Below are 26,842 nucleotides of genomic sequence, written 5' to 3'. Positions count from 1 at the left end.
CCCAATCTTTGATGAGTGTGAAGTGGGGTTTACTGTCAATATTTACAGATTCAGTGTGCCATTGTCACCAACATAAGGTAGAGCACTGTAAGGGTTAATTATATACAGCCAAAAAGGGGGCTGATTCCCTGTAGTGGTAATGTAATTGTCACCCTCTAGGGGCCATAGAGGGTGTCTAGCCCCTACACGGTAATTAGGGATCCCTTTGAGGCGGCGGAGGAGGAGGAGGAGGAGGAGGTATATTGCCCCTACTGAACAGCCTGAGATCTACTGTACCTATAGGGCTATTAATGGTACTTGGGTAGTGAACAGCCTGAGATCTACTGTACCTATAGGGCTTATTAATGGTACTTGGGTAGTGATAGCTGCTTTATTAGTGAAGACTGTTACAGAATCAATTGATTTAGCTTCACCTCTGCGATAACACACTGGTTTAAACTTTTGCAGATAAATTTTCCTTTAAAACTGGTTTCCCCCTACATAGCTATCAAGGAATTCTACAGCTACCTCAGATTCTATCATAGGGTTCGATGAAGACGACCTGCAAATCTAAAAAAAAAAATTGGGGTGAAATCTTGTTGTGTGCGAGCTGTTATGGGCTTTATAGTGCTAGATCAACTCTGATTTGGTTTTGTATTGGTTAGTTTTAAGCGTAAGGCTACACACTTGCATATGAATTTACAGGTTTGTGTAGAAACAGGGGGCATGCATTACACAGCATACAAATGTTGTCTGGAGATTGCTGTAATTAACAGGCATCAGTAACACTTATAGGGATCGTTTACAACCAAGGATTTAATTTAGAGATTTGGAAATTGTGAGTATGTTTACTTTGCTTTAAATTTAAAAAATTGGGAAGTAGACATTTTTTTTAATTATCTATTTTATTTTGGTTGATTTTTTTTGAGGGGGGGGGGGGGAACCAAATTTTAGGAAAATGTCATTTTTTATTGTGTTGTTGATACAGATGTAGACTTTTGAAGAAAGAAAAAAAAAGAGTGTGTAAAAATTGCTTCCATTCTTAAACTTATCTCAATGAAAGGACGGGAGAGACGATATTCAACATGGGACTGTTTATCAGGCAGATGTTGATTGTGTGTTGTTTGCGTTTTTTCTCTCAAGGCACAAAGGGATTTCCAAGCCCTTGCCTCAGTGTTATCATAACCATCTACCCCTGTAACAGTCAGGTTAGGTTTTAAATGAAGTATGTGTCAAAACTGCCGCAGAATTTTAAAAAATTATAGAGCGTTTTGATGCAGATGCTCATGTGAATTTACACACATGACGGGTTGTCGGGGTTTAGTTGGGGATCAAAACACCCATGTCACTAGCCCAGGGCGACGCCTTTAATACAGAAAACCCAGCAATTTTTTAATAAAATAGAATTGCGGTACAGCTGATTCTTTTTAAAACAAAACCATGTGTTTGGTGTGTGAAAGGCAGATACATTGTAGTAAGCACTGGTAGGTACTGGGATGTGTTTAGACGGCTAATTAATGGGGTATGACTAGGTCCTCCACAGTGATGGATTATACTTAACCATTGAGGAAGACAACTCTGAGTTTACTAGAAAATTAACCCACAGCTTTTATCTTGTTTTCGGACTATCAGTTATTTAATCAATTAATTGATAAATTAACAACTAATTATTGTTCATCAGTAAATTTAGGAAAAAGATATGATAACTAAGATGGTTTTCCGCGAAAAAATAAATATAAGGCAAAATTATTTTAGGATAAATAAGTTTCAATATTGATGTATTTAGGAGTTATTATGAAAACTGTCTCAAGCGTTACAAAATTAACACAAAATGATAATCCTGTATTACCAATTATGTAAAGGGGATTTCCAGTCATTCTTATCGGGAAGTGACCATGATATATATCTATTGATATCCCAAAGTCAATGACCCTTGATATAGATTTATACAGATATCCTAGTGTTAGTCAATACCGTGTGATTGACTATATACAGATATCCTAGTGTTAGTCAATACCATGTGATATAATTTATATAGATATCCTAGTGTCAGTCAATACCCTGTGATATAATTTATATAGATATCCTAGTGTTAGTCAATACCCTGTGATATAATTTTTATAGATATCCCAGTGTTAGTCAATACCATGTGATTGACTATATACAGATATCCTAGTGTCAGTCAATACCCTGTGATATAACTCTATACAGATATCCTAGTGTCAGTCAATACCATGTGATATAACTCTATACAGATATCCCAGTGCCAGACAATACCCTGTGATATAACTCTATACAGATATCCCAGTGCCAGACAATGAGCTATTGTACAGGGATTATCACTGTGGTGTATACAGATGAGTGTGAAGACAGTACGGGATCATCCCATCAGGCCAGTTTTAAGACCATCAGGCAGAAGTTGTGTGGGGATGGTTGGTCCATTGTCTGTTGATTGTGGTTGTATTGGGCTGTGATAAATCACTGTCCCTATCCCAACACGGCCCCACTGCCAATCAACAGGCTTCGTCTCTCGTCTCCATCAGCCGATCTGTCACTCCTCGATACCTCCCTCCCTGGCTCCTGTGTCGGACCAGGGGTACCAGAGCCTCCGATAATAGTCATATGGGACCTATAATGCTCCGATGAATGAAAGCCAATTTTTTTTTTCGAACTTGTTTGTGTTGTGTGTGCACTTCCTTGTAAGAGTAACAACAAACCGTAGGGCCACAGCTACCTTGCCTCTGCTGGGACCGGTCCAGAGGCTGATAGCTCAGACTGACAGTCACTGTCTCTGACTAAACTGGATTTCTTCTTACTGTGACAGACTTTCTCTAAGTTTTTACACAGTCAGCCTGACTTGTATGCGGGGATTAGAGCCTGACTCCATCATGGATTAACACAGCGACAGGAGATGGTGAATTCCTGAACACCCCTCAGGGCTCAACACTCTTATCTCTACAAACCCTGTGTGAAGTTTTGAAATCATCATGTGGCATTGATTTTATATTGAAGGAGCGTACCAATTTATTTGATCATTTTTTTCCTAGGAACTGTGTGTAAGGAACTTAAGGAAGTTATAGGATTATTATCATAATCAGATTGACTGAAGAAATCAAAGACAATTCAATTTTTTTTCAAATGTTCGCTGACAACGGAACTAAACTGTGACATGTGATTTTGTGACAATGACAAGACTTGCTCAAGGACCTCGAAGATTTCAGTAATTATTCACTGATCAGGACCTTTCTGTCTGTAGTATGATAGTATTGAATATCGTAACTACAGATTTCAATAAGTGGAGCGCATCATTATAATTAGTGGTGTTGAACGTGTTCTGGTCACCTGTTGAGTATGACGGACAAAAAATTGCTGACCAACGTCCAACCGCCTATACTTAATCTGTCCAAAACTGACCAATATCATCGTGTCCTGCATTTTATCGCCAGCACAGCTAACTCTGGTATTCCACGCTTGTGTTTTCAGGCTATACGCTGTACCCTACCTAACTGCCCCTGTGAGTGTTTTTCACCTGGAAAGGTACACATACGGGCATGTGATACCTGCAAGCATGGTTGGGTCGCTCATGGTAAGTGCCATCTTTTTATTTTATTTTAATTTCTGTTTCTGTTTTCAGCTCATATATACTCTATTCTTGTTTTTTATTTTATTTTCTTTAGTCTTGTGTACTTACACTTTTATTTAAACTTCTTTTTCGCGTCAACAAATAAATCTATTCTCATTTTTACTTTCTGTTTATTCATAAATATATCTTGTATTCAATTTCTTATACTTTTTCTTACTTAAGAACCTAATTTTCTTTATGAATTTTGTTAAACAAAATCTATTTTCATTTGAGGTTCCTTTATTCACTACAATATCTTAACCAAACCGTCCCCCTAATATGTATTTTAATATGCTTCAAATTTTTGAATAAAATTGTTGTTTTTTTGTATTTTTCTATTCTGCATTAACCAGATTTATAAATCCATAATGAAAAATTCCAACTTTTGAATTGGAAGGGTTCAAATGTGTCTTCAGTGGTGGATGAGTTAAGCTAACAAATCTTTCAAAAATTATTTCCATTTTTATAACATAATTATATTTGCTACAACAACTAGATTTTATCTGTGTCAGTATATTCTGACATGAATATTTGTATATGATTGGAGATTAGTGATAAATGGTGAACTTTCTAGCAGAACACTTTAACACTACTCTATTGTAGGAGCCTTAATTTGTAGAGAACCGAGTCAAATATCTAAATCCTTCATTACAGAATATTGTAGTGGTCTAGGGACGAAAAATGTATTATCTTCTGTGTATAAACATTTAATGCCTCCCTCAGGGATCAGCTCCTGTCAGTTAAACAAAGTTCTTCTATACCCCAGCACAACCCCCTCCATCACTGACATAACCCCCCTCCCATCACCCACCATAACCCCCTCCCACATCCAATAATACAGCAGTTCTCCTGGACAGAAATTGCCCCCAGGGGACTTCAACTTTGTCCCTGTTTAAGGAAGAGATTATGAGTCCACTGAGACACTCCCACACTTTGGGGACAATATCCAGCCTGTCCCCTGACCACAGGATGTTCCTCGGTGGGGCTGTGATCCCATGTTTGACACCCTGATCCTGCTGAAATAAACTACTGCCTTTTTGTGCTGGTAGAGTCTGCTGTGTCTTGTAATCTGATCGCCAATTGCTTTAGGAGAACATTTCCTGCTGATGATATACAGTGATATTACTGATGAGCCAATTCATAAATTTCATTAGGGTGCTCTTCACCACGGTTACAATCCAGTACATACCAGAAACCAGCTGTTCTCCTCTCCGTAACAGTTTATAGGGAGTATTTCTGTTCAGAAACATTTCAAACAAATGTTTATTTTCACAAAAATATTTACTTGCAATGGATTCAAGACTGTCCTTGTAAGGTGATTTTTTCATGGTGTGTAATAATAAATACAGGCCAGTGATAGAGTGATTTTAATGTATTTTTAGATCCAGGCTAACAGAGCTTCTATAGTGAGGCGCTGATGCTTATTTGATAACATTATCTCTAATATTCCCTTGTGTGGTGTGTGAATAAATTATAAGGTTGAGCATTGGTAGAGTTAAGATGTCTCACCTTGATGTGTCTATCAGCTCTGTATTCTGATAATTAAATCCTTAAATCTGTACCCATGCCGGTTGACAGGGACCAGGATCCCCATAGTCCATACACTACCAATTCTGATCAAAGGATGATACAATCAAAAGTCTATTTTTTTTATGTAAGACACAGGTTATATCTTAATTGAGTAACATATTTTTTATGTAAGACACAGGTTATATTATAATTGAGTAACATATTTTTTATGTAAGACACAGGTTATATCTTAATTGAGTAACATATTTTTTAATGGATGATTATTGTAAGGACCATTTCAGGCATTAATACTTGAGTCGTAATAATATCAGCAGTTGTTACCTTTTTAATACATAAAAATCAATAGTTGCCTGAATTTTTTAGACAAATCATTATTCAAATTTTCAATTTTAGCCTTAAAATCTTTTTCAAATAATAAAAAGAAAAGTGATAATTTCAAAAATTACTGACTGATAAGTTTTTTTAAATGATCATTTCTGTGAATTATAATGATTTAATAAAACAACATTTTTGAGATAAACCACAGATTATTGATATTCTGTATATACTGTATAAAATATTAATGATACCCTTTCAAAGACGCTAAAGATAGGAAATTGTTTAGGTCACATTTACTTACTGTCACATCAACAATACACAATCTTACCCAGAAGGCTACAAAAGAAGTAGAAATGTGTACTCCCAAAACAGTCCTATATCCTTGTATATAGTTAACATGTATACACAAATATTTGTTTTTAGAAAAATGTCCATGGTATAAAATAAAAAATATATATATCAAAATCATCTTTTACAAATTAACTTACGGTCATCGACAGGGTTCTTCAGGCTGGTACATATGTTTGATTTCAAGGCAGTGACTTCAGCTGTTGAAGTATTTCTGATAAGGGCTAAAGATGAAAACTGAAAGCTATAAGAAGAATTTTATTTTTATTTTTTTGAAAAGCAAAAATAATGTAAAATCAAAATAAGTTAAATTTTGTGAAAAAGGTTTATTTTTTTATTTTTTTGTAATAGATTTTAGCATGCAAAACTATGTTCCCATGGTAAGTGTTAAGGGTAGATTATTCACAGCGTAAACTAAGAATGTCCCTGTGCCCTTCAATCTCCTACTCGACAGGAGATAACAATACAGATGCCGACTCCATCCCTATTTGCCCAATCAGAGTGTCGAACAAATTAAAACTTGGGAAATAAAATATTGCAGAAATTGTAAATTAGCACAATAAAAGTCAATAGCAGTTTATAGAGATGTAAATTTGAAGAGAGGTTGAATTCCAAACTGGTGGGGAGTTGGCAAGTTGGGTGGTGCCTTGAGTCTAGTGAGTGCCAAATCTCCATGGCACCACAGTCAGTAATGGGGTAGCCCGACCAGCACCTGTATCCCCATGCACACGTATCTAATTGACTAATGGGCACACTGCAATCTTCACATTTGTGTCAATTAACTGTCAGGCCCTGTGCTTCCACTCCGGCACCAAATCCGACTGGAAAATTATTTTTCTTAAAGGACTGGTATCTGGGATTACCTGTTTTGAATCTTAAATCGTGTGAAGGCGTTTCATGATTCGATGACGTGAATACATGTGCACCAAGCATTCCTTAACAGATAATACTCCACTTATGACGTTTCTTTTCAATACTTCCTCTCCGTTTCCTTGTGATTAGCGGCAATATAAATTGGCTATTTGTCTTCAAGGAAATTCTGTAACTGATTCCTTCCGTGGTTCTCCGCTGAAAGTTTCATTGTTATATCCGTTAAGAGAGGGAATCTGCCTATTGATGATGCACCCGAACCTTTACACGAAGTTACAATCAATTACCAGAGGCCTTTCATTGGGGAATGGTCCTAACATGTTCTACCCCTGTAAAACATTATCCTCAACAAATTAATCAGGCTTCTGTTTATATAAGATTCTCGGAAGATATATCATGAAGAAACAATTTAGAAACTAATATTTTCACAGAAGTTTTCTCAGGATTATAAAAATTCCTAGTGGACTGATAAAGCATTATCATTAAGAAGGTAATAATTTAAAACACATGTAGAAATGGGCGGGTATACCATTGTATTGTATAACACATAGAGGCTGTAATGGGCAGGTTTCACATTTACCGTTTCCTGGTCCTGGTTTTTGTGCAAGTTGACAGAATTTGATACTTTTATCACATGATCATCAGATAAAAAAACAACATGCAAATGTGTCAAAAATTAGAATGACAAAATTTCTGTACACAACAGTAATGGAGTCTGCATGTATAATGAACAGTGGGTAGATTGTTTTTTATCTTATTTTTTAATTTTATTTTGCGTCTTTGATTTTATAAAGGACTGTGTAATCTGATACACTGGTAGCTTATTTACTTCACTTGTATGACATTTAAAAATCGTGGGAGTTGTATATATGAAGTAATATATGACTACTAGTCTAGCCAGTGGCCATTTATGATTGGCCAAAATAGTCAAGGGTCAAGATTTGACTGGAGGGAAAGGTCACACGAGTGGGGATAAGGACTGACAGAGTCACCCTTCCTCATGTATTTCTCTCCTATCACAACTTGGCTGTCAAATTCCACAACTTATTTTCTATCATCTTGAGTCCCTCGGTGTGGAGCTAAAAATCTCCACAGAGGTCGTCATTTGTCATGAGGGAGTCACGCGGCAGATTCCGGGATGAGAAATCCTACATTCTTATATGGATCACTGTGACAAGAAATTACGAAATCTTCCATTCCAATCAATACACAAACCAATCATAGGATCGCAGCCAGATCAGATCATGTTATGACGGTCGTCCCGTTGAATTATGAAAAACGTGTGACACCATTATCATTGGTCATTTGTCTGTGACGGAATCGCGCAGAAAAAACGGGGTCCAATCATCATAACGGTGATCTTTATGAGAAATTGTCACTCGGTCATTTTTCATATGTCATAAGTTGATACAATTTACAGGAATGAGACTTCTTGGTGTGTTTGTGTTTGTCAGATGTGGGTTCAATATCAATGTTTGTCTAGAATTCTTTTGACTGTTTCTAATCCTTTTCACATCACAAGGATGAAATTGTCTCTGTAGCCTCGACAATTAAAGTATATCGGTATACTTATTTCTTTCAATAAGAAGTCTTTCTGTTTTAGATATTGATCTGAGCTTGAGAATTATAAATTTTTCTAGACATTTTGCAAAGAATTTGGAAAATAATATCATCTCTAACTTTAAAGATATTTACATGCTGTAGTATTACACGACAGCATAAAAATAAAGCTCTTGAATTTTAAACCTTTATGACTTAGTTACAGATATAAAATTATTGTTCATTGTACAACCTCGGTCGATATTGCTTTTCTGGGTTGGTGCAGTAAAGTCATTGCATTGGCCAATATCAACATCCTAAAGTTGCTTTGTTATAAATGTCTTTTTTCCAAATGAGATAATTTACAAAATTTTATAAACTGTCAATATTTTTTTTTAAACAATGAAACCAGATGGACATCTATTTATAGAAACACCAGGTTTACCATATTCTTGTAGGATGTGATACGAATTGTTCGTAGCGTAACACGAGGTTTTTAACTGGCAACAAGTTACAATAAAAATTAATTGTTAATCATTACGCTGCCATTGTTTTGTGTAATGGGAAGACGGAATTCGGAAGATACTTTCAACCTATTGCCATTTCTCACCAGGAAAATAAAATAATTTACAGATTTAAAACTAGACAGATGATTGGTTACCTTCTTGTTTCTCTATAGAAGTCTGGGTGGCGGGATGGATGTGTTGGTATTTAGGGAAGAAAACATCGATCTCTGTTTACTGATGGTGAAAAATGGAGCAAAATTTGTCACTACTTTGGGCCATGGTCTTGGGACACCAGAGTAGTATTGATTGGACAACGATCAATTTATATATTGTGTGTCTGCAACATGTCAATTTGTATAAACATGTTAAACTGTTTGTCCTAGGCAGTAGTGTTATTGATACCTGGGTAAAGATCTCTCATCCCCATTAGGACCAGCGCTAGACCATCTCCATCAAGTGACGGTGACAAACTCAATCAAACAGTTGACAGACATACAAATGTCTCCTGTATGTTAGGTCTCACATGTATTATTCAACTCCAATGGAAACACTGGACGTACATAAAGGTTCATTAGTCCACACCTTATCACTGTGACCCCCTGGCAGGACAATGGCGAGAGTCTAATCAAGTTGTTTGTGGTCCCCAGGTTACTAGAGGAGATGAGTCCCTATGTCACTGTTACCTGTCACTGTCCACGCGACTTCTATTCATCAATGCCTATTTCGTATATCACAGCTGATCCATTTTTTAGGAATGTTTTGACGACATTGTTGACTTGGACATTTATATCGGGGATAGAATGCAACGAAAAAAATGATAAATGATATTTTAGTAGATTTTTTAAGTACATTACTTACTAATTTACATGGTAAGACAAATTGAGTTAGTTTATTCGTGTGATGGTCACATTTACTCATTTACACTGTCATTCACCGAGTTCAATATCAGAACATTTTATTTTTGAAAATTATGCTTGACAGAAATAGAAGGTCAATTATAAGGCCAGTTGTAAAATTAACCCCAATATAACCATTTAAGTCTCAGAGATAATTGCTAACAAGGCTCTATGATTTTGTTTTTTATTACGAAATAATATGGGATTCGTCTTCTGATGTTACTGAGTATTTTCATTATGACCCTATTGGACATTTTTGCACTGTCTCATTTTTTGCAAAGAAATGTTTTTAAAAGGGTTCATTGGTTAAAACCAGTTGATTTTAAAATTTAGTGACTAGCTATGTATTTAAGATATTGACAAAAAAAATGGTTTTTTTCATTTTCAAGGATTTAACAAATTTAAGTATGGATCAAATAGCAGAAAAAAGAAATTCTGTTTAAAAAGACATTTCTGTGATAATTTTCCTTGACATGAAACAATCAGTCCATTTAATTTCCATATTATCATTATAAGAAATTGACTCCAAGGATTAAATATTTCGGTACAGTACTAAGCAGGCTGCAGGTATATTGTAGTTAGGAAAGAAACATGATGTAGTTGGCTAAGAAATTTGGATTAGTCAATAAAACATCTAACAGTCTGAAGTGGTCAGATGGCATGGGTGGGAGAACCAGTGGATCAATTATTCAATTATTGTCACATTTTGTCCATTGTAAAGCTTTTGTGACAAACTTTTACCAAGATTCTTTCTTACCGTTTAAAGGTCTAGCAGATGTTAAAACCAAAATTGATAAAAGGAAATGAATGAATAATTGATACCAATTGTCAAAGCAAATGATGTTCTTTAATCAATAAATATCACTACACATTTTCTTAAATCAATAAATGTCACTGTTGAGTAAGTTTGATGTTTTTCCTAAATTCTTAGTCCAAGTCTAGTAAACAGACGACAAAAGAAAACGGACGTCATTTGAAGAGGCCAGATCGGTGACCCACGCGAGTGGATCAATTATTCAATGATTGTCACAACTAATTTTGCCCTGTAATCAATAGATACAACTGCTCAGCATATGTGACAGTTTTTTTTCTCCAAATCTTCCTAACTCCATTGATCGTGCAGCCTTATGGCTTTTTATCTGTTTGAGCTGGCAATAAAAACTCATCCTCGATTCAAAGGAACCACACAAAATTGTGATTTATGTCTGGTTTTATCTTGCCGGGGTTCTTTATTTCACTGTAAATGATGCCGATGAACAAACTGAAATATTCCTGCGTTTATTGAGTTTAGTGGCTTTTACACGATGCAAGAAAATAAACAATAAGAATAAAATGCTGTAAGCCTTGTCTGATAGATAGTATTGGCATCAAATTTAGTCATTTAAACAAAGATCAACGTTTTGTATAAAGGCATTGTAGTTATTTGTTTTTGCCATCTTCTTTACGTCAACTAGACTGGGTGGTGTATAGATTTTTGCTGTCAATAGTCTGTCCATTCATGTCGTTCTGTTTGATTTGTATTCTATCCAGACAACTCCTAGTAAACTTCTGTTGTCTTATTTTCAAGAACAGGAGATAATGTCACCTGACCTGTTCTTTGTTCTCCAACGTGGAGAGGTCATTTGGTAAAGGTCATGTTTACTTATGTGGAAAGGTCATTAGGTAAAGGTCATCATTCTCACAGATAAAAACCAGAAATATCATCTAACCCTGACGTCAATAAGGAGGAGGAAACAAACATCAACTAGTTTGTGTTAGAAATAAAACAATTAAATAGGTGACATTTCAAAATTTACTTTAAAATCAGTAATGTGCTTGAATTTTAATCAAATGCAATATGTACAATGGTATATTTGAAGATAATATTTATTTTATAATTGGTGTTGTGTTTACCAACATTTTCATTTAAGTAAATGTTTTTTTTCTCAAAATAATGTTAATAAAATGATGTATTTCTCTTTTATGACATAAAAGTATATTGAACCCATCTGTTCTGCATTTACATAATGATAAATCCAAATTATAATTATTCTTATGAATGACCTTTGACCTCCATTTTTTAGAACCCTGTATCCCTCCCTATGTCCCCAAGCCAAACCTCCCACTACTGTGACTGTGATGTAGCTACTTGTTACTCAGTCCCCTCCCTGTCCTCCATTCTCTCATTTCTACATCAAACCCTGGGACCCGCCTACTGTTGTGATCCTATGAGAACCCTTCCCTGTTGCTGAAATCTGTTCCCTGTCCCATGTGTCCCTCTAACCAGAAAGTTAAAATTGTCAAGCCAGAACCCTGCAGCTGTGGTGCTAATTATAAATGACAACCGTAACCAATAACAGAGGGAAAGGGACATATAGAAATCAAGACGGGGTAGGGGTGGGGAGTTCGGGAGTAGATCTGTCTGCAGACCATTAGCAGAACATAATCTACAGGCCTGATCTGGATTCCCACATAAATCTGTGACACATGCTGGTAAGTGTATACCAAATCCTCCAGATTCAGGGGACCCTGCTGTCACCCATAGCAACAGGGGACAGGCAGCAGGAGTGACCCCTGGGAAATAGGTCAGGTGACATGCTGTGAGAACAGGAAGTGCTAGATCACTGAAAAGACATTCTCAGTTGGGGGTCAGGATAAGAGGTCATTGATGGTTCAAAGGTCAGAGCTCAACAGGATTGTCACATGTAGATAATTAATGTATTGCACTTCATTTATTTAATTTTTGATTGTTTGAAAATGATAAATATAAATCTAAAATCCTCGGATACTGGCCACAATTCGGTTTTGTTTTTGAAAATGTACCTCAGATAGATAAAATTTCAGCTTTGCTAGATTTTGTTTATTTTTTAAATTTTTCATTTAACTTTCAAATGTCTTTGAATTTCAAAAATGGAATTTTATAATTTTTTATAAACCACATACAGTTCAGTTATGCAAGACAGCTGTTGATCCTGACTGCCGTCTTAAACCTGTACGACTTTGCGAAAAGTGGCGCTTACCTGTTACCTAACCCTTTATTACAAATGATGTCACACAAGGCTTTGAAAAAAATATGTCAAATTATGTTTTGAGATTTTTTGAAGCCCTGCTATAAATAATGTCAAATTGTGTGTTGTAACATGGCAGTACAAGCAAGCTTTTCGGCCCCAGATCTCTTTGATTTGGTGTTCAGACGACACTAAGCATAAGTTAGGTCCAACTGAATCACCCCTCAAACAAGACATTAAAGCCATCAATCTCTCTTCCGACTGGCCAGCAAGCAAGGTCAAACCCCAGCACCCAAGGTCATTCTCACCGAGAGTTGCAGACCATGTAGCTTTACTGGCCACTCTATCCTTACATCTCCCCAACACTTATCCGGGCAGCCATCTTAGCTTTGATGACCATGGCAAGAGTGCTGATCACTTTACACTCTGTAACAGGTTATCATCGTCCTGGTGACCATAGGGGCCACTCGCTGTACTACATCACTCCCCTTTAGGGTTGTCAGGAGCCCAATGGTGATAAAAACTTTTCTCACCAGAAAAGTTGGAGGCCAGCACATGGCTTTGATAAGGACTGCATGCATCACTTGTCCTCAAGACCAAAATGATTGTCACATGGCCCCTGTTGTCACAGAGAGGCTGAAACCCTAAACAGTGACATTCACTCCTTTGGCACTTTCCCATGAAGACCGGGACCAGATGGCCCTGTTTGATTGGTTGGCTAGTGTTTTTAAGAGAGTCGGTGGTGCCCTTGTTACTTGTGTTAATCACAGCTAATTTTACTTTTCAAATCTCTGATAAACTTGACTGGAAACAAGCAGTGTCCTTTGACACAGGGCTGTTTTGATCTCCTAATCTACACTGTGTGGGATGACATTAGCGTCTACACACATTTTTCTCAAACTCGTGAAGCTGCCAGCGTGAAACAGGACCTCAATTTTATAAAACTGCTTCACACATTTTTAAGGCGGAAAATTTGGGGGTAAAAAAGATTCCATAAATATAACTGCGTTACAAAATGGTGACACAAAGCTCTATTTCTAAGATAAAAAATATTGTTCAGAAAAAATGTAAAGTGTTGTAAGGGTGTGTTTTTTGCCATTTGCCTTTGAAAGATAAGAGTGTTTGACATTTCACAACTTTTCAAAAATGATTTAATAAGTTAGCACCAAAAATGTTTTATTTGAACGAGTAGTAAATTAATGCTTGGACAATTTTTGTAAAAAGAAAGTTGTTGAGTGGTTAAATTCTTTTTTTTTGTCACTCTATAAAACTGGGATTGGATTTATTAAATACATGCAAGTACAAAGCCTGTGAGTGAAATCTAAGATAGAATTTTGAGTTTATCTGACTTGGAAAGAAATGAAAGCAATGTATTTATCTAAGTCTTATTTAAAGGAAATTTTGCAGCACAAATTTTGTTTTTTCCAATTCTGACGAGGCACATTTTTTGCTTACGTTGTCAAAAGTGACAGTGACCTTGTTGAAATCAATCTTATGTCATATGGTCGGATCTATTTCCATCAGGAGACAAATGCCTACAGCAACAACTTACGTGACAAATAAATTAGTTTCAGATTTCATTCGACCCTAGAAAGCACAGAACCTGATCTCTCCTTGCCAGTTGCCATTTTCATATAAATATTAGTTTTAATTCAATTTACAAAGATCCATAATCCTGTGCCTTGTCTTATGTAAATATGTGTCGGTAAGTAGATTAATCTCCAAATCCTCATTATGATAGTTAATCATAGAGTTATCACATCTTTGCTGCTTATATAACTAGTCTTGAGAGTCGACTGAATTTTCTCTGGCGATGTTGTTATCTGTATCTTTCAGGCTGATTGTCGTTTGAATTTAATCATATTGTACAATATGGTTAGAGCCCTTCCCAGTCTATTAGGGCTATAGCATCGTAGTGTTCTGTCATATTTGGGGACGCATTGACGACGGTCTGCTGTGGAAATGACGGCAGTGTTAAGGAACCTGGTCGTGTTGACGCCACATGCCAGATACCATTAGTGGAATATTAACACCAGTTAAACTAATGAATTCATATTACAAACAATGGTGATGGCCATCAATCAACTATCAATGACATGTAAAAACTCCGTCATCTGTTGACAGGGAATTGATGTAACCAGACTTTACGAGCCTTATTTGTGTAAGGGATAAAAAATAGCAAAAGAGTGTGGCCATTTAGAAGAGGTCCCTCGTCGACTCTTGCACATTCAAATGATTAAGGCATCAATTTATGCAAAATGGTGGCAGAGACACATCCTCACTATGTGTGCTGTATGTTACTTTACGATCTTATTGATGAGATGGAGATGGGAAATATCATCCCCACGGCAAAATTTGATTGATTTCAATAAAATATCTACTTGACTTAATTCATCGCTTGCTTTTCCAGAGCATTTGTCTCGGTAATGTCACGACGCTGTTTGCCCATCACACAAGCTGGATTTGAACTGTGATTTCTGACTGTCAATACGGCCTAATGACGTGCCATTCATCAAATGGGGGGGTCAACCCCAACCATGGACAAACGCAGAATGTGTCAGGCCGCTTCAGTTTTGCCTAACGTACTTTCTTGTCTTCAATCACTCGGCGTAAATTGGGTAGCGGGTGATATGATTGGTGTTTTGGATTAATTACCCCTGTGTTCCTGTAGGCAGACAAATTATACTTCATCATGCGATATTGTCCAAATCAACAGTAATGGCCCATAACGCTAAAAACACAACTGATTGAGAAATTCTGACAACTGTTAACCTGAATACGTCCATTTTTTCACCTACTGCTGTTGATTTCCGGGAAAGATACTGAAATTAGTAGCACTCTGATTCAATAGCCTAGAATCGTGTGATAATGTCTTTAGATTGAATTTATTCTTATTTTCTGTTTGGACGTAACAGACGGCACATATCTGTTGTGGACGTAGAGCCATCTGACTGGGTTCGGGGACTTAGTGGACATATCACAGGGAGAGTATCATACATTATTAACACAGACCCCTAATTAGACTGACGCCAACTACTTTGATCAGGTTTGAAAGTCACCAGGTAAATATTAAAACAGCACCAGGGATCACGGATAGGCCATCAAATATTTCAAACAGACGTTAGATTTTATGTTTTCAATCTGTGCCTTATGGACATCTTGACAGAGGGGGGGGGGGGGGATATTTCTATGATTAAAGTTGCTAAGAGAAAAACAATACATTCCTTTCGGGAAATTTAGTTGTTAGGCTAGGTTTCTTTCTTTTTTATTTGAATATGGTATCAATGTAGCTTTGTCTGATATTCTATTGAAAATTCAATAATTTAAGAACATTTAAATGCCATGAGATATTTTCCCAATATAAAGTGACAAGGGTGTCAACATTAACATAAACATACAATGCATTGCTTACTGCGGGAATTATGTTAATATTTCAACCATTTAGTTGGTGCTGGGGATATTGGAATCATATACCTGTAGCATTATAGTCTGTTTAGTGTTTTCTTCGATAGTAACCTTATAACTATTTCCACAGTCTTAAGTAGAGTCTATACAGCCTTAAGTCTACTATGTGCTAATACTCTGGTCAGCTATATGTCTGGATGTGCCTAATTGTGACATCATTTAATAACATTGATGCGCTTTAAGTTACAATTGTGATCTTGTCCTTGTAGGATAGAAATTCTACTCACATGAACAGATCTCTAACAACATTCTATTTGAAGGTGATTATTTATTTATTCTGGAACAGTCAAAATATTATGATCAGGAAAAAATATTCATAACACTAATATTGTATTTTTCAGTAACTGTAAGAAAATAATGACAGCTTGGGGTTTGAATGTACATTTATGATGTATATAACCTCACCTTCAGGTCTATTTGTACCCTAGGTCTTCAACCTTGATGACTGTTTTTGTACAGTAACTACAACACAATTATATAAATCAACTGCCAATGGCACCTGGGATAGATACATATAAGTCAATAGAGTATTTCAGATCTATTGAAAGGTTTGATAAAGAAGTTCTAACGTTTGCCCATGTACTTCCCTACCTCTAATGATTGTCTAAGTATGTCTATGTGATTACAACCCACTAGATATATATACTCATGTTGTTTTAGAGTATGACAAAATTCCAGCTAATATCTAAATTTAATCTTCAAAGAAAGTACAATTATCTAGAAGTCAAGTTCTGGTTACCTAGGCAACCTAAATAACAATTATGTCGTTTTGAGGGAGATAGATTGAAGTAGTTTTGTGCAATCCAGGTAAGGAGAGGTATACAATCAATTAGGGTAACGGCTGTGGAGGAGACGGGTAATCTCTCCAGGTAAGGAGAGGTATACAATTAATTAGGGTAACGGCTGTGGAGGAGACGGGCAATCAATCCAGGTAAGGAGAGGTATACAATTAATGAGGGTAACGACTGTGGAGGAGACGGGTAATCAATCCAGGTAAGGAGAGGAATACAATTAATGAGGGTAACGGCTGTGGAGGAGACGGGCAATCAATCCAGGTAAGGAGAGGTATACAATTAATGAGGGTAACGACTGTGGAGGAGACGGGTAATCAATCCAGGTAAGGAGAGGGATACAATTAATTAGGGTAACGGCTGTGGAGGAGTCGGGTAATCAATCCAGGTAAGGAGAGGGATACAATTAATTAGGGTAACGGCTGTGGAGGAGCCGGGTAATCAATCCAGGTAAGGAGAGGTATACAATCAATTAGGGTAACGGCTGTGGAGGAGACGGGCAATCAATCCAGGCAAGGAGAGGGATACAATTAATTAGGGTAACGGCTGTGGAGGAGCCGGGTAATCAATCCAGGTAAGGAGAGGTATACAATCAATTAGGGTAACGGCTGTGGAGGAGACGGGCAATCAATCCAGGTAAGGAGAGGTATACAATTAATGAGGGGAACGGCTGAGGAGGAGAAGGGTAATCAATCCAGGTAAGGAGAGGCATACAATTAATGAGGGTAACGGCTGTGGAGGCGAAGGGTAATCAATCCAGGTAAGGAGAGGTATACAATCAATTAGGGTAACGGCTGTGGAGGAGACGGGTAATCTCTCCAGGTAAGGAGAGGTATACAATTAATTAGGGTAACGGCTGTGGAGGAGCCGGGTAATCAATCCAGGTAAGGAGAGGTATACAATTAATGAGGGTAACGGCTGTGGAGGAGTCGGGTAATCAATCCAGGTAAGGAGAGGGATACAATTAATTAGGGTAACGGCTGTGGAGGAGACGTGTAATCAATCCAGGTAAGGAGAGGTATACAATTAATGAGGGTAACGGCTGTGGAGGAGTCGGGTAATCAATCCAGGTAAGGAGAGGGATACAATTAATTAGGGTAACGGCTGTGGAGGAGCCGGGTAATCAATCCAGGTAAGGAGAGGTATACAATGAATTAGGGTAACGGCTGTGGAGGAGACGGGTAATCTCTCCAGGTAAGGAGAGGTATACAATTAATTAGGGTAACGGCGGTGGAGGAGACGGGTAATCAATCCAGGTAAGGAGAGGGATACAATTAATTAGGGTAACGGCTGTGGAGGAGCCGGGTAATCAATCCAGGTAAGGAGAGGTATACAATGAATTAGGGTAACGGCTGTGGAGGAGACGGGTAATCAATCCAGGTAAGGAGAGGCATACAATTAATGAGGGTAACGGCTGTGGAGGCGAAGGGTAATCAATCCAGGTAAGGAGAGGTATACAATTAGGGTAACGGCTGTGGAGGAGACGGGTAATCAATCCAGGAAAGGAGAGGTATACAATTAATGAGGGTAACGGCTGTGGAGGCGAAGGGTAATCAATCCAGGTAAGGAGAGGTATACAATCAATTAGGGTAACGGCTGTGGAGGAGACGGGTAATCTCTCCAGGTAAGGAGAGGTATACAATTAATTAGGGTAACGGCTGTGGAGGAGACAGGTAATCACTCAAGTATTGCGATGTGATCTTTGTTTTTCGAATACCACAGATTTGTTCCTCTCTGCGGTTCCTGTGATGCAAGCTTCACAGTGTTTAGTGTTGAAAATGTTGCCATTCGTCATCTTGTTCTGGTTTCCAGCGCCTCGGTCCTAATTACATTTTGTAATCAGGAGCTCATGGGAAGGCTTGCATTTTGACGTAAAATGTTATATTTTTTACGTAGAAAGCTTCAGACTTACAATGTTATTATAATGGGTTTCTCTGCTGCATGATAATGTAGTATCTTTAATTCAAAATCACACAAACCCCCACTGCAAAACCTATTTGTAAACGAACACAAATATTGTTATGGATAATTATGTCCACATTTCTGTGTTGATAACATTTTTTATTTTCACCTGTGTAGGTAGTTTATTGCATGTCGAGGGGAAGATTTATGAAATGCCTTGTTGTAATATGTTACCATGGAAACGGTATTTACAGGTTTTTATTTTTAATGAAGACACTCATCTTCATCAAGAACCATTATTATTTATATTTTGAAATTGTATAATTGGTACAAGAATTTTTATTTTGTAAATTTGTTTAGCTGTTACGTTTCGGTCAGAACATGATGTTTCACCTGTTAACACTCCAACACTTCACATGCGTTAATTAAACTCTACAAAATACCGGGTTGGTTACAAAACCATCAGAAACATAAATCACTTAAACAGAGTTCCCACGGGGAACTTTAAACAAAAGTGAAACTCTTTCTCTATTTTAAAAAGCCAAACTTGTGCAAAAGCAAGAGATTAAACAGAAGAGACTATCTAAATTTGGGTACAACTAAATAATATTCATTAAATTATTTTGATTTTTTTTGGCATATAAACTAAATAAATTATAATTACTTGAACCTTTCACACAATAAAAAAAATGATGCCTTTCGAGGGATCTTGTGGAAAATGTCAACCAAGAAAATTAATACTACATTAAAAACACTTAAAAAGTTATATTTTGCGAGGGCAATAAATAATGTTCAGAGTTGAAATCCAAATTTCACAATTAACAAAAAATAAATAGATTTTTGAGGAGGCAAGTGATTGACTGGAAGTTGGTGTGTTGTACTGTTGTAGACAGAATAGAAGCTTTGTCTCCCGTCGTCGGTGGGGGACGTCTGCTTGGAGGTGTTTCATTCAAATTTGGTCACACTCGGGATTATATCGGTCTGTTACCTACATGAGGTTGGGGATAGGAACAGCCGTGATATGCCGGTACGGATACCCATACATGGTGTTGAGCGTGCCTACCTATACTAGACCATTACTCCCTCGGGTCCGCCCAGCGACAATACCACACCTTAATTGGGAAATAATTTGCTACCCTATGCTGTGGGCTCATCAATTATGCAACTGAGCAGAGATTGTCACCTTAATTAGATTGACCTGTGTCAGCTAAATATTGGAAAATTACCCGAGAACAATCACAAATTTGCACGACAACAATCATGGTCTCTGAGGGCGGGGTGTCACTTCTGTCACTGGAACAGCCATTCCATCTGCAGGGGGGAGAGCTGTCAACAGAACAGCTCCATTGGAGGGAGGGAGGCCCTTATGATGGAAGAGGCTTGTACTTATGTGAGGCTTATGTGGACACAAATTTAAATTAACTATCCTGTAAATCTTCTCAAACTGAAATTGGTAAATCTTACACAACATTCTTCTTACCCTGACACAAGTTAGAAGTTACTCTGAAGATGTGATGTTTCACATCCTGTTGGGAAATTCATGATATTCTTCTATTGAAAAATAAAAATACATTATATTGTCAAATTATCTCATTCTAATCCGGATTTCTTTGTGTATTTCATTATATGTCTTTTAATCCTGTTTATTTGATTTCTCTAATATTGAGAGAAATATTCAGTAGATTTTTAAAACATCTCATTTTGTTACCTTTTGTAAAACAGTAAAAAGATATGGTTTGCATATTCACTTTTCATTAAATTTAGAATCACAATTTTGATATAAAGTGTATATGCAAATTCTTGTTTGCTTCGATTTATGCGAAATAAGAAACCAAACCAATCAGATTGATTGTGGAAACAATTAAAAAGTATAGAGGACAAATTTTTTATGTAAAGCCAATATAAAATTAAAATCATCGATTTGGAATTTAGAGATTAAATAAAACAATTCAGACCACTGTTGTTCACAATATTTCCCTAAGTGATAGATACAGCACACAGTACGTATACTGTTGTAGACAATATTTCCCGACAATAAAAAAACATAAACATAACTTTGAGGAATAGAAGCGATATGACGGATGACTTCTTTTTTGTAGAGAGTTGATGATAAAAGTGAGAGTTGATGATGAAGGCGTGCTGTCGGTGGCGGGGTACATGTGTGGGGAGGTAAATCACTTTGGCAGCCCCATCATAACAGGGCAACTCTGACTACAAAGCCAGGAGTAGGGTTCACTGCTAACAAATCCTCACCAGTCCTCAGTAGTCCTTGGCCACTCTATGTATTTTACAGTCGCTCATTTTTCACAAAGGATGGAAGTATAGGTTTTGAGGTTGTCAGCAGGCAAAGTATCCCCACTAATGAGAGTGCTGGCTGATTTGGAATGACAGTAATTGGTTGGACTGTCTTACTGTGAAGGTATTAGGAGGAATTCACCCAACATTTGGGGAATGTATCACATTTGCGGGACTGTTACTCCCAATTTGCCGGGGACATTCCTTGCGCGTTAAGACTTGTTTTTGTTCACACCGCCTGCCTCCCAAGCAATACACTATACATCATTTTTCCTTCCATCATATTCTCATCATCCTGGCGATTGTCAGTAAATGTCCCAGACTACTAGTACGGGTAGTAACAGTACGGAGCTCTTCTGGAAATCAGGCTCCAAAACTGCTGGATACCAACTCCCAGTGATCCGTACCATCAGACATCACATTGTCTCTTAGTTCACATTTTGTTTCCACTTTTTATTGTTGAGTTTTTTGCTTTCATGCACTTTCTCACAATGAGGGAGCTAAAAAGACATTTGGCTGATCAACCAACCAGAGAGCATTATCACCTCGAGTTCTCTGTCACTGATGTAATTTCAGCTAATTATATAATGAGGCTCCTCATCAGAGGACTATGATGGTGATGATGCTAGAATGTATAGAAGTTTTGGCGGTGTGGCACTTCCCACAATGCCTTGTAATTAATGGCTTCCTCAGCTGAACCCCTACAGCTTGTCGAGTTAAGCCAAGACAATAAGTGGAACACCCCCATCGTCACCATGACATTACCCTGCAGCACTGTCAATAAAAACAGAGACCCTTGGCTGTCAGGTACGATGTCAAGGACCTGAACAAGCTTCCGAGTGTCATCAAACCTCCCGTCATTACGGCACATGGTTTTTATCATGACACATGCCTTGTTTACACAAGTACCCGGGTCAAGAAAAACTCTTGACACAAACCCGTAAACCCTGTTGTAGTATTTTGTCAAAAGACTAAGTAGGTCGCGGTAACGGAAGCATAGCATGGTTGTGTAATTAACTCCAAGTGACATGGTGCACTGTCATAACAGGAAGTGGTTAAGTTTCCCTGCACAAGTCTCACGTCAAATCAGATGTGATTAACCGTCTGATGTATCGTTCCGGGTAAATTTCGGGAAATTCGTAACTTGTATGCTTTTACAATAAACTGAGCCACTGATTTGGCAGTAACATGCAAAAGATTGAATTCTGTTTTCTGTTATACACATGAACTTAAATTTTAGGAAATTAATACATAAATTCTTTCAGACATGTATAAATTGTTAAATTGTGAATTATCAAAAATTATTTCTGTCATTTTTTTTAAACACCCCTAATATGAAGTACAAAAATATAACTTGATCTGATTGTTAGCTTGCAATTATTGACATTTAATGAGGTTGAGTCATATAATGAAATGTTATAAACTCACTAAAGTTATAGTACTCTGAAAACATGGACCTAACAGCAAAGTTTGTCTGCCTATGCTTACCATTGTAGAGGTCATTAAAGTGTCCTCATAATTTATGTTTTCGAATAATTTCCAGAAAACCAAAGTTCCTTGTTCCACAAAGTTTCCGTTTACCTGGAAATCATAATTTATGTGTAAAATGGAGCATGTATAAGCATATACCTATGAATGATGGGACGTGATTGATGGTATTCAAACAGAAAGACGTATGTGGTTACACATCTACATTAGAACACAGTTCATTTTGTCCTTTGTGTTGCTGTTTCATCAGTTTCCGTTGTTGTCCTTTTGTTTCCACTCGGTGTCCTTGTGTAATGACAATCTAGTACATTTTCCCCCTATTTTATCTTTCAAATAGTTTATGTTGACTTATATTGCTAATTGTCAAAGTGATCATGTTGGAAACTGTTTCAAACGATAGATAATGTAGCTACTACTCCCAGGTTTATTAGTGCAGAACTGGTCTTTTATTTCCCGAATCATAAAACTGACTTTGTAGTGTCTAAAACTTGGCACAGCTTCCGTGGTGTTTTGTACTGGAGCAATTTAATCTGTTTTTCTCGACATCAGACCAAAAATCGTCAGCACAGTGAAATTTGTACTGGGTAAGAAGTGCTACAGCCTGGAGTGGCTTTTAGATGGGATGTTGTGTGCTACACCTGTCGCTCAGCAATGTACGGCACCGATCTGGCCAGGATAGGACAAAATGATAATTATTATGAAAACATTTTACACCATGATGCCACATGGGTTTAGCCAGTGTTGGTTAGAAGTGGTTCATCTTCAAGCGAGACCCAAATTAGGATTGACAGAGCTAGCAGGTGATGGCCGGTGATACATATGGAGCTTGTCTCTTCACCATCTGGTTTCCGGGGAATGGTGGCTTCCATTCCTCAGCCAGCACACCCTCCATCCACTCCATCCGCTTCAGACCCTTGGTTTCAATTATGATGGCTGCTCAAGTTTTTGTTTACAAAACTTCAAAGTAGAGTTATCTGCCTTGACATCAGTTAATCAGTCACCGGCAGCCCACAAGTTATGAGGGGTAACTTTACAGTAAATTTATTTCCTTACAGTTTGTCTAAAGTGAAGTCATCTGACATATGAATTTTATCTATACCAGATTAGGACGATAATGAGTCTGCTGTCCAATAGGATCATTAAGGCCTGATTTATGTTCTTTGAGCTTCTGAACTCTCCCCCTTCATTCATTCCCACTTCCCTCAGGGTCAAGGGTCAAACCCTAATCAGCCAAAGCACCTGTCAATCACATGTACCTGATACTGGACTATCAAAGTATCAAAGCCCCTCATTTACTGCCTCCTGATTGGACATTCAGTAGAATGTTTTTATATGATGCTAATGTCAATGTTGATGGGACCATCACAGTACTTCAAAGTAAATTGTGTTATGATATCGGCCTCTGACCTAAGACACACATTTTTGAGATAATTTTATGTTAAACTTGAAAATCTGCTTGTTTTCCTATTCTTTTTGACATGATATTCATGTCAGGATTGTTAGTAATTGACTCGGCTACAGGGAGTTCCCATTAGTTTAATCGCTACTGGACTAGTAATCTGTAGTCTTGGGTTCGACTCCTGACAGAGGCACAATGTATAAATGACCTTGGTTACATTGGCACTTGTGTAGAGACCTGGGTACTGTGTATGTTAAACTTTTAAACTTCGCTCACCCATCCAAGTTTGTACTTTGTATATATAAAGCAAGAAGAAGATCATTCAATGGAAAAGAGTATGTCACAGTTATAAATATATCACTAACTCATCAGGGAGTTACCCTTTAGGTTAACTCATTCACCCCTCAAACTTCATAATGAACTATTCAAATCTATGATCTGGAAGAGTTCAAATGTGTCTTCAGGGGTGAATGAGTTAATGTGTAGACCACTGGACTAGTAGACCTGGGTTCGAGTCCTAGTGCTGCCTGGCACTTGGTTACCTTTTGATAGTTTGAAGCTGTTAGCTGGCTACTGTATATCTGATTAACATTTGTTATGTTTCAGTCTCATGTAGCCTTCCAGATGTTAGATGTCCTAATAGTTAATACATGTCTTCCTGTTTAAAAAGTGACTTGTAGTTGTATAAGTTTATCGGAACGGTCACAAATCATAACACGTATGTCTGACGCAGGAGCTACACACAGAACATTAACCAAAATATGAGTTATGATACAACTGTAGTGTTTTTTACGGTAATTAATAGCTCCATTGGTGTGAGAGGATGTCGGGACGGCCATGTTTCTTACATAGATGTCTTGTTGTTTGGCTGGGCCCCGACCATGTGACATTTCCCAGCCCGGCCGTGTGCACTAGCTAGATAAGTAGAGATAGGGAGGAAGCACGGATCAGTGCAGTGTCATCTTTATCATAGAAGCATGTCCGCATCAATGCCGTGTCTGTTGTCTGTCGAACTGCGGCCCCTTCCTCCCATTGTAATCCTTGCACAATGTCGACCGGCTCCAAAGGTCAAAGTTACAGCAAGGGTTATCTTCTCCTGAATGAGTTCCATTCATGGCTAGAGATGTCGGCAAAAAAACAACTTTTTAAGTCACAAAGAATCATTAATGTGTTACAGTCCTAGCTTTATCTAAATCTGTCAAGAACCGCGCTGACACAGAACGGTGTGCCTTCCCGGGGATTACAGGGCCTGCGGTTGATTTGGGAGGCTGTCACAGAGTTCAGCTTCTGTACCGTAAGTTGTAAGAGCTAATACTGCCACCACACTGCTGGTGGAAAATGATTTGATTTGAAAGTCGTCTTCCATTATTTGGGCCTGAATTGTGTTATTGAGTTAAGTAATCACAGACTAGACAGAACCAAGTGTACAGGACAAGCGATCATCGCGCATGCCGTTATTCTCGTTGACCCGTTAATAGGTGCAGGGCAGGTACTCAATAACGGATCATCCTCCCTTGTTACAGACGCGGCCGTGATTAATGCTATGTACCATCGTCATACGACAAACGTAAAAGCATGTAAACGGATACAACGGTCGCGTTAAGTGATTTCTTGCTCTTACAGACAAATAAATTGTGATTTACTTACAAGCTGTTTTGGAGATAATAAAAATGTCCTGTCTATACACTTTTAATGCTCATTTTAGCCTTTTTGTCGTTTGGTGTAATTTGGAAAAAAAAGACAACCAAATTAAAACAAAAATGTGAGGAAAACATTTTCTTTATCTTGCACACAGTGAAAAAGTGTTGAGAATCTTACCCAGCTATGCTCAGCGAACCTTGAGTTGTCAGTGCTGTTTGTTTAATAGATAAAAAAAAACTACCAAGACGTTTTGTATAATTCCTGTATTAGCTTTACAGATTCCTTGATTCAAAGTTTTATCTCCTTTATTGTCTTAGCATCACAAATTAAAGGTTATGTTATCCACATTAGGGACTCATTTAAAAACCCTGTCTTAAATACTTTTGTATTGCTAACTTTGGTACATTTTTGATGATTAATTTTTTATCTCAAAGTTGATGAGGCTGAGAGAAAAACTGGACTCTAGAAGCTGAAAGCATTTCATTCATGCCGAGCCTCATGGCAAAGCAGAGTAATGCTAGTAGATATATATATGTGTGTATGCATGTATCCATCGTGTGAGTATGCACACACACAGAGGAGGCTAGCTCTGACAAAAACATGCCCCTCCCGTGACTTCTACCCTCAACAAATTCAAGGATACTTGTACAACATTGATCACAAAAGACAAGTTCTATACATCACAGAATAGGATACCATGTCAAAGTCACAGATTTGTGGCTAAATAGGAAGTTTATGGCAATTAGAAATGTTTTCTTGAAAGAGTTTTACTAGGAGGACCCGAGCTGACATGCACTGGTGCATAGAGATAAAAACAGCCTCTCTACCCCAGGAAGGGACCATCTTCCTATCTGTACGCGAGACTTCCAGATCAGGTTACAGAAGGCAGGGGTATCAACTGACTGGCTGTTTGATCTTCTGTCTCCCCCCTCCATAACCATAGACTTTTGTCATGCTGGGGAGGTCATTAGACCTGCAAATGGATTTACCAGATTTCAAAAGCCTATAAATAAATCTCCAAACACTTCCTGTCACCGGGCAGCTTTCAAACACAGCACACATACCTTTGTATTTAAACACATTGCTGCATGGTAATTTTACCATTTTCTGTCCCTGCTTTGTAAATACCAGTTTAGAGGTAAATACCAAAGTGTAATTGAAAGGTTTTAGAAAAAAGTTAAAAGCATAGCTTGACAATCTGGAGAAGAAACATCAATTATATGATTTGTACTTCTTTTTAAAAAGGAAATCCATTTATTATTATTA

At 37.6% G+C, this 26,842-nt stretch overlaps 1 protein-coding gene across 2 annotated transcripts in view; it reads left to right on the top strand.

Annotated features, from left to right (window-relative positions):
* The window catches only part of LOC110451005 (zinc finger protein basonuclin-2-like), a 98,059-nt gene that overhangs the window by 32,134 nt on the left and 39,083 nt on the right, over positions 1 to 26,842 (top strand). For both annotated transcript variants that reach the window (XM_021498843.1, XM_021498835.1), the window contains exon 3: positions 3,463 to 3,565. In XM_021498843.1, coding sequence (XP_021354518.1) covers positions 3,463 to 3,565 — 103 coding nt within the window. The remainder of the gene's footprint in view (positions 1 to 3,462; positions 3,566 to 26,842) is intronic.

This window comes from Mizuhopecten yessoensis, unplaced genomic scaffold (genome assembly GCF_002113885.1).
Source record: "Mizuhopecten yessoensis strain PY_sf001 unplaced genomic scaffold, ASM211388v2 scaffold603, whole genome shotgun sequence".
In the NCBI taxonomy this organism is placed as follows: Eukaryota; Metazoa; Mollusca; class Bivalvia; order Pectinida; family Pectinidae; genus Mizuhopecten; species Mizuhopecten yessoensis.
This window is presented reverse-complemented; position numbering and strand designations above follow the sequence as displayed.